The sequence below is a fragment of the Salmo trutta genome, unplaced genomic scaffold (assembly GCF_901001165.1).
Source record: "Salmo trutta unplaced genomic scaffold, fSalTru1.1, whole genome shotgun sequence".
Lineage (NCBI taxonomy): Eukaryota > Metazoa > Chordata > Actinopteri > Salmoniformes > Salmonidae > Salmo > Salmo trutta.
In genome coordinates, this window is record NW_021823104.1 from 2,070,006 (window position 1) to 2,084,549 (window position 14,544).

At 46.9% G+C, this 14,544-nt stretch overlaps 1 protein-coding gene across 1 annotated transcript in view; it reads right to left on the bottom strand.

Annotated features, from left to right (window-relative positions):
• myo15aa (myosin XVAa) overlaps positions 1–14,544 on the bottom strand; it is a 197,368-nt gene that overhangs the window by 19,621 nt on the left and 163,203 nt on the right. The window contains exons 43-48 of the mRNA XM_029747703.1: positions 12,210–12,328; positions 11,629–11,770; positions 10,890–11,001; positions 6,339–6,541; positions 5,945–6,133; positions 2,289–2,361 (exon numbers count right to left, since the gene is read on the bottom strand). Coding sequence (XP_029603563.1) covers positions 2,289–2,361; positions 5,945–6,133; positions 6,339–6,541; positions 10,890–11,001; positions 11,629–11,770; positions 12,210–12,328 — 838 coding nt within the window. The remainder of the gene's footprint in view (positions 1–2,288; positions 2,362–5,944; positions 6,134–6,338; positions 6,542–10,889; positions 11,002–11,628; positions 11,771–12,209; positions 12,329–14,544) is intronic.

Below are 14,544 nucleotides of genomic sequence, written 5' to 3' on the forward strand. Positions count from 1 at the left end.
GAATAAAAAGATCACAGAAATTTTCCAGACGCACAAAAAAGCTTCTTTCTCTCAAATTTTTTGCACAAATTTGTTTTTCGTCCCTGTTAGTGAGCATTTCTCATTTGCCAAGATAATCCATTCACCTGACAGGTGTGGCATATCAAGAAGCTGATTAAACAGCGTGATCATTACACAGGTGCACCTTGTGCTGGGGGACAATAAAAGGCCACTCTAAAAATGTGCTGTTTTGTCCACAGACGTCTCACGTTTTGAGGGAACGTGCAATTGGCATGCTGACTACCGGGATGTCCACCAGGGCTGTTGTCAGAGAAATGTCTCTACCGTAAACGTCCTGCAACGTCATTTTAAAGAATTTGGCAGTACGTCCAACCGGCTTCACAACCACGTCAGGACCTCCACATCCGGCTTCTTCACCTGTTGGGGGTCGTCTGAGACCAGCAACCCGGACAGCTGATGAAACTGTAGGTTTTCACAACCTGAGAATTTCTACACAAATGTCCAGAAATCGTCTCAGGGAAGGTCATCTTGCGTGGTCGTTGTCCTCGCCAGGGTCTTGACCTGACTGCAGTTTGACGTCGGAGCCGACTTCAGTGGGGAAAATGTTCACTTTCGATGACCACTGGTACGCTGGAGAAGTGTGTCCTCTTCACGGACGAATCCCGGACGAATTTCAACTGTCCCGGGTAGATGGCGGACAGCGTGTAGGGCGTCGTGTGGGCGAGCGGTTTGCTGATGTCAACATTGTGAACAGAGTGCCCCATAGTGGCGGTGGGGTTATGGTATGGGCCCCATGGTGGAGGTGGGGTTATGGTATGGGCCCCATGGTGGAGGTGGGGTTATGGTATGGGCCCCATGGTGGTGGTGGGGTTATGGTATGGGCCACATGGTGGAGGTGGGGTTATGGTATGGGCCCCATGGTGGTGGTGGGGTTATGGTATGGGCCCCATGGTGGAGGTGGGGTTATGGTATGGGCCCCATGGTGGAGGTGGGGCTATGGTATGGGCCCCATAGTGGAGGTGGGGTTATGGTATGGGCCCCATAGTGGCGGTGGGGTTATGGTATGGGCCCCATAGTGGCGGTGGGGTTATGGTATGGGCCCCATGGTGGCGGTGGGGTTATGGTATGGGCCCCATGGTGGAGGTGGTGGTTATGGTATGGACCCCATGGTGGAGGTGGGGTTATGGTATGGGGCAGGCATAAGCTACGGACAACGAACACCATTGCATTTTATCGATGGCAATTTGAATGCACAGAGATACCGTGATGAGATCCTGAGGCCCATTGTCGTGCCATTCATCCTCCTCCATCACCTCATGTTTCAGCATGATAATACACGGCCCCCATGTCAACAAGGATCTGTCCACAATTCCTGGAAGCTGAAAATGTCCCAGTTCTTCCATGGCCTGCGTATTTCACCAGACATGTCACCCCATCGAGCATGTTTGGGATGCTCTGGATCGACGTGTACGACAGCGTGTTACAGTTCCCGCCCAATATCCAGTAACTTCACACAGCCATTGAAGAGGAAGTGGGACGACATTCCACCAATCAACAGCCTGATCAGCTCTATGTGAAGGAGATGTGTCGCGCTGCAGGAGGCAAATGGTGGAGACACCAGATACTGACTGGTTCTCTGATCCACATCCCTACCTTTCTTTTTTAAGGTATCTGTGACTGACAGATGCATGTCTGTATTCCCAGTCATGTGAAATCCATAGATTAGGACCTAATTTATTTATTTAAATGGACTGATTTCCTTCTATGAACTGTAACTCAGTAAAATCTTTCGAAATTGTTGCATGTTGTGTTTTATATTTTAGTTCAGTGTATTTGATTAGAAACCATTGGTTAAGTCCCAACATAGTACACTTCTTGGAGCTCTGGTCAAAAAGTAGTGTACTATGTTTGAGCTCTGGCCAAAAGTACATTTACATTTTAGTCATTTAGCAGACGCTCTTATCCAGAGCGACTTACAGTAAGTAGTGAATGCATACATTTCAATTCATTTCATACATTTATTTTATTATTATTTATTTTTTTCCCTTACTGGTCCCCCGTGGGAATTGAACCCACAACCCTGGCGTTGCAAACACCATTGCAAACACCACGCTCTACCAACTGAGCCACAGGGAGGCTAGTGTACTATGTTTGAGTTCTGGTCAAAAGTAGTGTACTATGTTTGAGTTCTGGTCAAAAGTAGTGTACTATGTCTGAGCTCTAGTCAAAAGTAGTGTACTATGTAGGGAATAGGGTTCCATTTGGGAACAGTGTTGTCTCCATCTTACCCAGGGAGATGTCAGCTGCTACCTTGTTCATGTTGCTGTCTGTGAAGTCTATCAGAGACTCCTGGAGAGGGGACTGGGGAAACAAACACACGGCATACACAGCCAGTCTGAATACTCAGAATACACAGCCAGTCTGAATACTCAGAATACACAGCCAGTCTGAATACTCAGAATACACAGCCAGTCTGAATACTCAGAATACACAGCCAGTCTGAATACTCAGAATACACAGCCAGTCTGAATACTCAGAATACACAGCCAGTCTGAATACTCAGGATACATACTCAGAATGCACAGCCAGTCTGAATACTCAGAATACACAGCCAGTCTGAATACTCAGAATACACAGCCAGTCTGAATACTCAGGATACATACTCAGAATGCACAGCCAGTCTGAATACTCAGAATACACAGCCAGTCTGAATACTCAGGATACACAGCCAGTCTGAATACTCAGAATACACAGCCAGTCTGAATACTCAGAATACACAGCCAGTCTGAATACTCAGAATACACACCCAGTCTGAATACTCAGAATACATACTCAGAATACACAGCCAGTCTGAATACTCAGAATACACAGCCAGTCTGAATACTCAGAATACACAGCCAGTCTGAATACTCAGAATACACAGCCAGTCTGAATACTCAGAAAACACAGCCAGTCTGAATACTCAGAATACACAGCCAGTCTGAATACTCAGAATACATACTCAGAATACACACCCAGTCTGAATACTCAGAATATATACTCAGAATAGACATCCAGTCTGAATACTCAGAATACATAATCAGAATACACAGCCAGTCTGAATACTCAGAATACACACCCAGTCTGAATACTCAGAATACATACTCAGAATACACACAAAGTCTGAAAACTCAGAATACATACTCAGAATACAAACCCAGTCTGAATACTCAGAATATATACTCAGAATACACACCTAGTCTGAATACTCAGAATACACACCCAGTCTGAATATTCAGAATACATACTCAGAATACACACCCAGTCTGAATACTCAGAATACATACTCAGAATACACACCTAGTCTGAATACTCAGAATACACACCCAGTCTGAATACTCAGAATACACACCCAGTCTGAATACTCAGAATACATACTCAGAATACACACCCAGTCTGAATACTCAGAATACATACTCAGAATACACACCCAGTCTGAATACTCAGGATACATACTCAGAATACACACCCAGTCTGAATACTCAGAATACACACCCAGTCTGAATACTGAGAATACACACCCAGTCTGAAAACTCAGGATACATACTCAGAATGCACAGCCAGTCTGAATACTCAGAATACACAGCCAGTCTGAATACTCAGGATACATACTCAGAATGCACAGCCAGTCTGAATACTCAGAATACACAGCGAGTCTGAATACTCAGGATACACAGCCAGTCTGAATACTCAGAATACACAGCCAGTCTGAATACTCAGAATACACAGCCAGTCTGAATACTCAGAATACACAGCCAGTCTGAATACTCAGAATACACAGCCAGTCTGAATACTCAGAATACACAGCCAGTCTGAATACTCAGAAAACACAGCAAGTCTGAATACTCAGAATACACAGCCAGTCTGAATACTCAGAATACACAGCCTGTCTGAATACTCAGAATACATACTCAGAATACACACCCAGTCTGAATACTCAGAATATATACTCAGAATACACATCCAGTCTGAATACTCAGAATACATAATCAGAATACACAGCCAGTCTGAATACTCAGAATACACACCCAGTCTGAACACTCAGAATATATACTCAGAATACACACCTAGTCTGAATATTCAGAATACACACCCAGTCTGAATATTCAGAATACATACTCAGAATACATACTCAGAATACACACCTAGTCTGAATACTCAGAATACACACCCAGTCTGAATACTCAGAATACACACCCAGTCTGAATACTCAGAATACATACTCAGAATACACACCCAGTCTGAATACTCAGGATACATACTCAGAATACACAGCCAGTCTGAATACTCTGAATACATACTCAGAATACACACCCAGTCTGAATACTCAGAATACACACCCAGTCTGAATACTCAGAATACACACCGTCTGAATACTCAGAATACACACCCAGTCTGAATACTCAGAATACACACCCAGTCTGAATACTCAGGAAAACCCAGTTATGAATAGTCAGGATACACACTCTGAATACACACCCAGTTAGAACAAAGAATTGTTCTGAATACTCATGAAAACCCAGCCAGAACACAGTATAGTCCAGGGGACGTGTAACTGTATCTGTAGTATAGTCCAGGGGATGTGTATCTGTATCTGTAGTATAGTCCAGGGGATGTGTATCTGTATCTGTAGTATAGTCCAGGGGATGTGTATCTGTAGTATAGTCCAGGGGATGTGTATCTGTATCTGTAGTATAGTCCAGGGGATGTGTATCTGTATCTGTAGTATAGTCCAGGGGATGTGTAACTGTATCTGTAGTATAGTCCAGGGGATGTATATCTGTATCTGTAGTATAGTCCAGGGGATGTGTAACTGTAACTGTATCTGTAGTATAGTCCAGGGGATGTGTAAATGTATCTGTAGTATAGTCCAGGGGATGTGTATCTGTATCTGTAGTATAGTCCAGGGGATGTGTATCTGTATCTGTAGTATAGTCCAGGGGATGTGTAACTGTATCTGTAGTATAGTCCAGGGGATGTGTATCTGTATCTGTAGTATAGTCCAGGGGATGTGTATCTGTATCTGTAGTATAGTCCAGCGGATGTGTATCTGTATCTGTAGTATAGTCCAGGGGATGTGTAACTGTATCTGTAGTATAGTCCAGGGGATGTGTATCTGTATCTGTAGTATAGTCCAGGGGATGTGTATCTGTATCTGTAGTATAGTCCAGGGGATGTGTATCTGTAGTATAGTCCAGGGGATGTGTATCTGTATCTGTAGTATAGTCCAGGGGATGTGTATCTGTATCTGTAGTATAGTCCAGGGGATGTGTATCTGTAGTATAGTCCAGGGGATGTGTATCTGTATCTGTAGTATAGTCCAGGGGATGTGTAACTGTATCTGTAGTATAGTCCAGGGGATGTATATCTGTATCTGTAGTATAGTCCAGGGGATGTGTAACTGTAACTGTATCTGTAGTATAGTCCAGGGGATGTGTAAATGTATCTGTAGTATAGTCCAGGGGATGTGTATCTGTATCTGTAGTATAGTCCAGGGGATGTGTATCTGTATCTGTAGTATAGTCCAGGGGATGTGTATCTGTAGTATAGTCCAGGGGATGTGTATCTGTAGTATAGTCCAGGGGATGTGTATCTGTAGTATAGTCCAGGGGATGTGTATCTGTAGTATAGTAGTATAGTATAGTAGTATAGTATAGTAGTATAGCATAGTAGTATAGTATAGTAGTATAGTATAGTAGTATAGTATAGTAGTATAGTAGTATAGTATAGGATGTGTATCTGTATAGTATAGTAGTATAGTATAGTAGTATAGTATAGTAGTATAGTAGTATAGTATAGGATGTGTATCTGTAGCTGTAGTATAGTATAGTAGTATAGTATAGTAGTATAGTATAGTAGTATAGTATAGTATGTGTATCTCAGCAGGTCGTCCTGTGTTTATCACCTTAGAGTATTTAACCATGTCAGCTGGTTCTCTGCTCTCCTTCCCCTTCCTGGTTTTCAGCTGGTCTCCGTGTCTCTGAGTCCGTCTGTAGTACTTCCTGGAGAATTCCTCCATGTTATACTGACTGGCCTGTAGAGGGAGCCCTTCCACATGGAGACTACTGCTGTCTTCACCATAGCCTACCACAGCCTGACGCACACACACACACACGCACACACACACACAGATACAAACACACACACACACAGACAGACACACACACACACAGAGAACATTAGAGAGTGAATGTACGCATGTCTGCATGTAACATGTCTGTGTGTGTGCATGAGCTTGCGTGTGTGTGCGTGTGTGTGTGTGTGTGTATCTGTGTGTGTGTGTGCGTGTGTGTGTGTACCTCTGTGTTGAGGTCCAGTTCATGGGCGGCGACAGTAGAGCCCATCGCCACGGCGATCGCAGCGGAGGCGGCAACACGGCCGTGTCTGTCGCGAGGCTCCGCCCTCTCAGCAGGGAGAACCAGGAAGTCTGGAGCGGCGACCGGCTGGACACACTCACCTGGAAACACACCCCATCGCCCGTAGACCGCCCCGTACCGCCAGCCTACACACACACACACGCACGCACGCACGCACACACACACACACACACAGATACACACACACACACGCACGCACGCACGCACACACACACACACACACAGTTATAACACACTCCACTGTCCGTACACCGCCCCGTACACGCAAGCTCATGCACACACACAAATGCACACACACACACACACACAGACACACATGCACACACACACATGCACACACACACACACACACACACACACACACACACACGCAAGCACACGCACACACACATTGTGTTTTCCATTTTCAGCCACCTACTTTTTCCATTTCAAATGAACTGGGCTAATTTTTTCATTTAAACATTTTAAATTCACTCGTCTGTCGATTCCTCTCCAGCTAGAACGAACGAGATACAACCTCTTGCTAGGTGTTGAACAACAACAGCCTCTCGCACCTAGCAAGAGGCTAGTGTTTAGCACCTAGCAAGAGGCTAGTGTTTAGCACCTAGCAAGAGGCTAGTGTTTAGCACCTAGCAAGAGGCTAGTGTTTAGCACCTAGCAAGAGGCTGTTGTTGTTTAGCACCTAGCGAGAGGCTAGTGTTTAGCACCTAGCAAGAGGCTGTTGTTGTTTAGCACCTAGCAAGAGGCTGTTGTTTAGCACCTAGCAAGAGGCTGTTGTTTAGCACCTAGCGAGAGACTGTTGTTTAGCACCTAGCAAGAGGCTGTTGTTTAGCACCTAGCGAGAGGCTGTTGTTTAGCACCTAGCAAGAGGCTGTTGTTTAGCACCTAGCAAGAGGCTGTTGTTGTTTAGCACCTAGCGAGAGGCTGTTGTTGTTTAGCACCTAGCAAGAGGCTGTTGTTGTTTAGCACCTAGCGAGAGGCTGTTGTTGTTTAGCACCTAGCAAGAGGCTGTTGTTTAGCACCTAGCGAGAGGCTGTTGTTTAGCACCTAGCAAGAGGCTGTTGTTTAGCACCTAGCGAGAGGCTGTTGTTTAGCACCTAGCAAGAGGCTGTTGTTTAGCACCTAGCAAGAGGCTGTTGTTGTTTAGCACCTAGCGAGAGGCTGTTGTTGTTTAGCACCTAGCAAGAGGCTGTTGTTGTTTAGCACCTAGCAAGAGGCTGTTGTTTAGCACCTAGCAAGAGGCTGTTGTTGTTTAGCACCTAGCAAGAGGCTGTTGTTGTTCAGCACCTAGCAAGAGGCTGTTGTTGTTTAGCACCTAGCAAGAGGCTGTTGTTTAGCACCTAGCAAGAGGCTGTTGTTGTTTAGCACCTAGCAAGAGGCTGTTGTTTAGCACCTAGCAAGAGGCTGTTGTTTAGCACCTAGCGAGAGGCTGTTGTTTAGCACCTAGCGAGAGGTTGTTGTTTAGCACCTAGCAAGAGGCTGTTGTTGTTTAGCACCTAGCAAGAGGCTGTTGTTTAGCACCTAGCGAGAGGCTGTTGTTTAGCACCTAGCAAGAGGCTGTTGTTTAGCACCTAGCGAGAGGCTGTTGTTTAGCACCTAGCAAGAGGCTGTTGTTTAGCACCTAGCAAGAGACTGTTGTTTAGCACCTAGCGAGAGGCTGTTGTTTAGCACCTAGCAAGAGGCTGTTGTTGTTTAGCACCTAGCGAGAGGCTATTGTTGTTTAGCACCTAGCAAGAGGCTGTTGTTTAGCACCTAGCAAGAGGCTGTTGTTGTTTAGCGCCTAGCGAGAGACTGTTGTTTAGCACCTAGCGAGAGGCTGTTGTTTAGCACCTAGCAAGAGGTTGTTGTTGTTTAGCACCTAGCAAGAGGCTGTTGTTGTTTAGCACCTAGCGAGAGGCTTGTGGTCAATCCTCAAGAGGCGGGTGGACAAACAAAAACCCACTAATTCTGACAAACTCCAAGCATTGATTATGAAAGACTGGGCTGCCATCAGTCAGGATGTGGCCCAGAAGTTAATTGACAGCATGCCAGGGCGGATTGCAGAGGTCTTGAAAAAGAAGGGTCAACACTGCAAATATTGACTCTTTGCATCAACTTCATGTAATTGTCAATAAAAGCCAGTGACACTTATGAAATGCTTGTAATTATACTTCAGTATTCCATAGTAACATCTGACAAAAATATCTAAAGACACTGAAGCAGCAAACTTTATAAAAATGTATATTTGTGTCATTCTCAAAACTTTTGGCCACGACTGTAGACTAGAACATGATGCACCACTGATGCACAACACAGCCAGACAGACAAGAGCCTGAAACAGACAGACAGGCAGACAGACAGACAGACAGACAGACAGACAGACAGACAACAGCCTGAAACAGACAGACAGACAGACAGACAGACAGACAGACAGACAGACAGACAGACAGACAGACAGAGCCTGAAACAGACAGACAGACAGACAGACAGACAGACAGACAGACAGACAGACAGACAGACAGACAGACAGACTGTTCACAGTCAGGAAACATGTCTGAGACTTTATCTCAGTGGGACTAGACAGTCCCGACAACAGTCCAGACTTTAGCTCAGTGGGACTAGACAGTCCCGACAACAGCCCAGTCTGAATCCAGACTTTAGCTCAGTGGGACTAGACAGTCCCAACAACAGCCCAGTCTGAATCCAGACTTTAGCTCAGTGGGACTAAACAGTCCCGACAACGGCCCAGTCTGAATCCAGACTTTAGCTCAGTGGGACTAGACAGTCTCAACAACAGTCCAGTCTGAATCCAGACTTTAGCTCAGTGGGACTAGACAGTCCCGACAACGGCCCAGTCTGAATCCAGACTTTAGCTCAGTGGGACCAGACAGTCCAGTCTGAATCCAGACTTTAGCTCAGTGGGACTAGACAGCCCAGTCTGAATCCAGACTTTAGCTCAGTGGGACTAGACAGTCCCAACAACAGCCCAGTCTGAATCCAGACTTTAGCTCAGTGGGACCAGACAGTCCCGACAACAGCCCAGTCTGAATCCAGACTTTAGCTCAGTGGGACTAGACAGTCCCGACAACAGCCCAGTCTGAATCCAGACTTTAGCTCAGTGGGACTAGACAGTCCAGTCTGAATCCAGACTTTAGCTCAGTGGGACTAGACAGTCCCGACAACGGCCCAGTCTGAATCCAGACTTTAGCTCAGTGGGACTAGACAGTCCCGACAACAGCCCAGTCTGAATCTAGACTTTAGCTCAGTGGGACTAGACAGTCCCGACAACGGCCCAGTCTGAATCCAGACTTTAGCTCAGTGGGACTAGACAGTCCCGACAACGGCCCAGTCTGAATCCAGACTTTAGCTCAGTGGGACTAGACAGTCCCGACAACGGCCCAGTCTGAATCCAGACTTTAGCTCAGTGGGACTAGACAGTCCCGACAACAGCCCAGTCTGAATCCAGACTTTAGCTCAGTGGGACTAGACAGTCCAGTCTGAATCCAGACTTTAGCTCAGTGGGACTAGACAGTCCCGAAAACAGCCCAGTCTGAATCCAGACTTTAGCTCAGTGGGACTAGACAGTCCCAACAACGGCCCAGTCTGAATCCAGACTTTAGCTCAGTGGGACTAGACAGTCCAGTCTGAATCCAGACTTTAGCTCAGTGGGACTAGACAGTCCCAACAACGGCCCAGTCTGAATCCAGACTTTAGCTCAGTGGGACTAGACAGTCCCATCAACGGCCCAGTCTGAATCCTAGTTGTTTCCTCACACAGCAACCAGAACACAAACCAAACACGACAGGGTGTTAGTCGCATGCAAGTCAACACACACACACACACACACACACACACACACACACACACACACACACACACACACACACACACACACCCCACCAAACTCAGAGGTATCTCTCTTTAGCTCCTCCAGCAGCACGACCTTCTTCCTGATGATGCAGCCGTAGCGTTGGCCTACACCACACAACACGATGAGCAACACAGAGAACGCAACAGGGACGTGTGGATCTGGGGGTGTGTGTGTCTGTGTATCTGTGTGTATATGTCTGTGTGTATATGTCTGTGTGTGTCTGCGTGTATGTCTGTGTGTATCTGTGTGTGTGTATCTGTGTGTCTCTGTGTGTATATGTCTGTGTGTATATGCGTGTATGTCTGTGTGTATCTGTGTGTATATGTCTGTGTGTATATGTCTGTGTGTGTCTGCGTGTATGTCTGTGTGTATCTGTGTGTGTATATGTCTGTGTGTATCTGTGTGTATCTGTGTGTGTCTGTGTGTATCTGTGTGTATATGTCTGTGTGTATGTCTGTGTGTATCTCTGTGTATCTGTATATGTCTGTGTGTATCTGTGTGTCTCTGTGTGTATCTGTGTGTCTCTGTGTGTCTCTGTGTGTCTCTGTGTATGTCTGTGTGTATCTCTGTGTATATCTGTGTGTGTATCTGTGTGTGTCTGTGTGTATCTGTGTGTATCCTACCTTCCTCCAGCCCCTCCACGCTGTGTAATCTGATGATGTCTCCCTTGTGGAAGCTGAGCAGAGTTCTGTCTTCTGTGATGTAGTTCCTCACTGCCACCACAAACTCAGAGTCCTGGGAAGGAAACGTCCCGCTGGTCAAAACCCACCTGATGTTTCCTTCCTTCCTATCTGATGTTTCCTTCCTTCCTATCTGATGTTTCCTTCCTTTCTATCTGATGTTTCCTTCCTTCCTATCTGATGTTTCCTTCCTTCCTATCTGATGTTTCCTTCCTTCCTATCTGATGTTTCCTTCCTTTCTATCTGATGTTTCCTTCCTTCCTATCTGATGTTTCCTTCATGTTTCCTTCCTTTCTATCTGATGTTTCCTTCCTTTCTATCTGATGTTTCCTTCATGTTTCCTTCCTTCCTATCTGATGTTTCCTTCCTTCCTATCAGATGTTTCCTTCATGTTTCCTTCCTTCCTACCTGGTTTCAGAGTGAAGTCTGGAGTCCCTTTGAATGAACACAATCACTTTCCTTATTACTGGTCTGCCTGTCTCACCCTCTAACCTGTCTCAACCTCTAGCCTGTCTCACCCTCTAACCTGTCTCAACCTCTAGCCTGTCTCACCCCTCTAACCTGTTTCACCTTCTAACCTGTCTCACCCCTCTAACCTGTTTCACCTTCTAACCTGTCTCACCCTCTAACCTGTCTCACCCTCTAACCTGTCTACCCTGTCTCACCCTCTAACCCGTCTCACCTTCTTCAGTTCTGTGATGAAGTAGTCCACCATGTGTTTGACCTGTGGAGCCTTGGCGGAGAACAGAATCAGCTTCTCATTGGTCAGGTTAAACTCCAACATGTTCTTAGATGGAATGGACACAAACAGGATGTCCGCGTAACTATGGAAACACACACAGAAACAAACAGGATGTCCGCGTAACTACGGAATAAACACAGAGAAACAAACAGGATGTCCGCGTAACTACGGAAACACACACCGAAAGTCAAATCAGATTGAACAGTATATCCTTTATTTATGAATTAATCCTAATCTGAACAGTATGTGTATACAGGTGTGTGTTTATTTAAATAGGCAAGTCAGTTAAGAACACATTCTTATTTACAATGACGGCCTACTGGGGAACAGTGGGTTAACTGCCTTGTTCAGGAGCAGAACGACAGATTTATACCTTGTCAGCTCGGGGATTCAATCTGGCAACTTTTCGGGTTACTGGCCCAACGCTCTAACCACTAGACTACCTGCTGTGATGTGTGTGTGTGTGTGTGTGTGTGTGTGTGTGTGGTGTGTGTGTGGTGTGTGTGTGTGTGTGTGTGTACCTGTAAGGGCGTAGTACTCTGAAGTAGTCCGGGGCAACAGAGCTGCTTCTCACCGTCTTCAGCAGCTTGACGCCGCGATGAGACACTGAGACCACCTGGATCCCAGTACCCACACTGCCCTGCAACACACACACTGTCAACACTTACCCACACTGCCCTGCAACACACACACTGTCAACACGTACCCACACTGCCCTGCAACACACACACACTGTCAACACTTAGCCACACTGCCCTGCAACACACACTTCCTGTCAACACTTACCCACACTGCACTGCAACACACACTTCCTGTCAACACTTACCCACACTGCCCTGCAACACACACACTGTCAACAACTACCCACACTGCCCTGCAACACACACTCACTGTCAACACCTAGCGCCCTCAACCCAACACCTAGAGACCTCAACCCAACACCTAGAGACCTCAACCCAACAGCTAGAGACCTCAACCCAACACCTAGAGACCTCAACCCAACACCTAGAGACCAACACCTAGAGACCTCAACCCAACACCTAGCAACCTCAACCCAACACCTAGAGAGCAACACCTAGAGACCTCAACCCAACACCTAGAGACCTCAACCCAACACCTAGAGACCTCAACCCAACACCTAGAGACCTCAACCCAACACCTAGAGACCAACACCTAGAGACCTCAACCCAACACCTAGAGACCTCAACCCAACACCTAGAGACCTCAACCCAACATCTAGAGACCTCAACCCAACACCTAGAGACCTCAACCCAACACCTAGAGACCTCAACCCAACATCGAGAGACCTCAACCCAACACCTAGAGACCTCAACCCAACACCTAGAGACCAACACCTAAAGACCTCAACCCAACACCTAGAGACCTCAACCCAACACCTAGAGACCAACACCTAGAGACCTCAACCCAACACCTAGAGACCTCAACCCAACACCTAGCGACCTCAACCCAACACCTAGAGACCTCAACCCAACACCTAGAGACCTACACCTAGAGACCTCAACCCAACACCTAGAGACCAACACCTAGAGACCTCAACCCAACACCTAGAGACCACAACCCAACACCTAGAGACCAACACCTAGAGACCTCAACCCAACACCTAGAGACCTCAACCAACACCTAGAGACCTCAACCCACCACCTAGAGACCAACACCTAGAGACCTCAACCCAACACCTAGAGACCACAACCCAACACCTAGAGACCAACAACTAGAGACCTCAACCCAACACCTAGAGACCTCAACCCAACACCTAGAGACCTCAACCCAACACCTAGAGACCAACACCTAGAGACCTCAACCCAACACCTATAGACCTCAACCCAACACGTAGAGACCAACACCTAGAGACCTCAACCCAACACCTAGAGACCTCAACCCAACACCTAGAGACCTCAACCCAACACCTAGAGACCTCAACCCAAAACCTAGAGACCAACACCTAGAGACCTCAACCCAACACCTAGAGACCTCAACCCAACACCTAGAGACCTCAACCCAACACCTAGCGACATCAACCCAACACCTAGAGACCTCAACCCAACACCTAGAGACCTCAACCCAACACCTAGAGACCTCAACCCAACACCTAGAGACCTCAACCCAACACCTAGAGACCTCAGCTCAACACCTAGAGACCTACACCTAGAGACCTCAACCCAACACCTAGCGACCTCAACCCAACACCTAGAGACCTCAACCCAACACCTAGAGACCTCAACCCAACACCTGGAGACCTCAACCCAACACCTTGATACCTCAACCCAACACCTAGAGACCTCAACCCAACACCTAGAGACCTCAACCCAACACCTAGAGACCTCAACCCAACACCTAGAGACCAACACCTAGAGACCTCACCCACCCAACCTAGAGACCTCAACCCAACACCTAGAGACCTCAACCCAACATCTAGAGACCTCAACCCAACACCTAGAGACCTCAACCCAACACTAGAGACCTCAACCCACACCTAGAGACCTCAACCCACACCTAGAGACCAACACCTAGAGACCTCAACCCAACACCTAGAGACCTCAACCCAACACCTAGAGACCTCAACCCAACACCTAGAGACCTCAACCCACCACCTAGAGACCTCAACCCAACACCTAGAGACCTCAACCCACCACCTAGAGACCAACACCTAGAGACCTCAACCCAACACCTAGAGACCTCAACCCAACACCTTGATACCTCAACCCAACACCTAGAGACCTCAACCCAACACCTAGAGACCTCAACCCAACACCTAGAGACCTCAACCCAACACCTAGAGACCTCAACCCAACACCTAGAGACGAACACCTAGAGACCTCAACCCAACACCTAGAG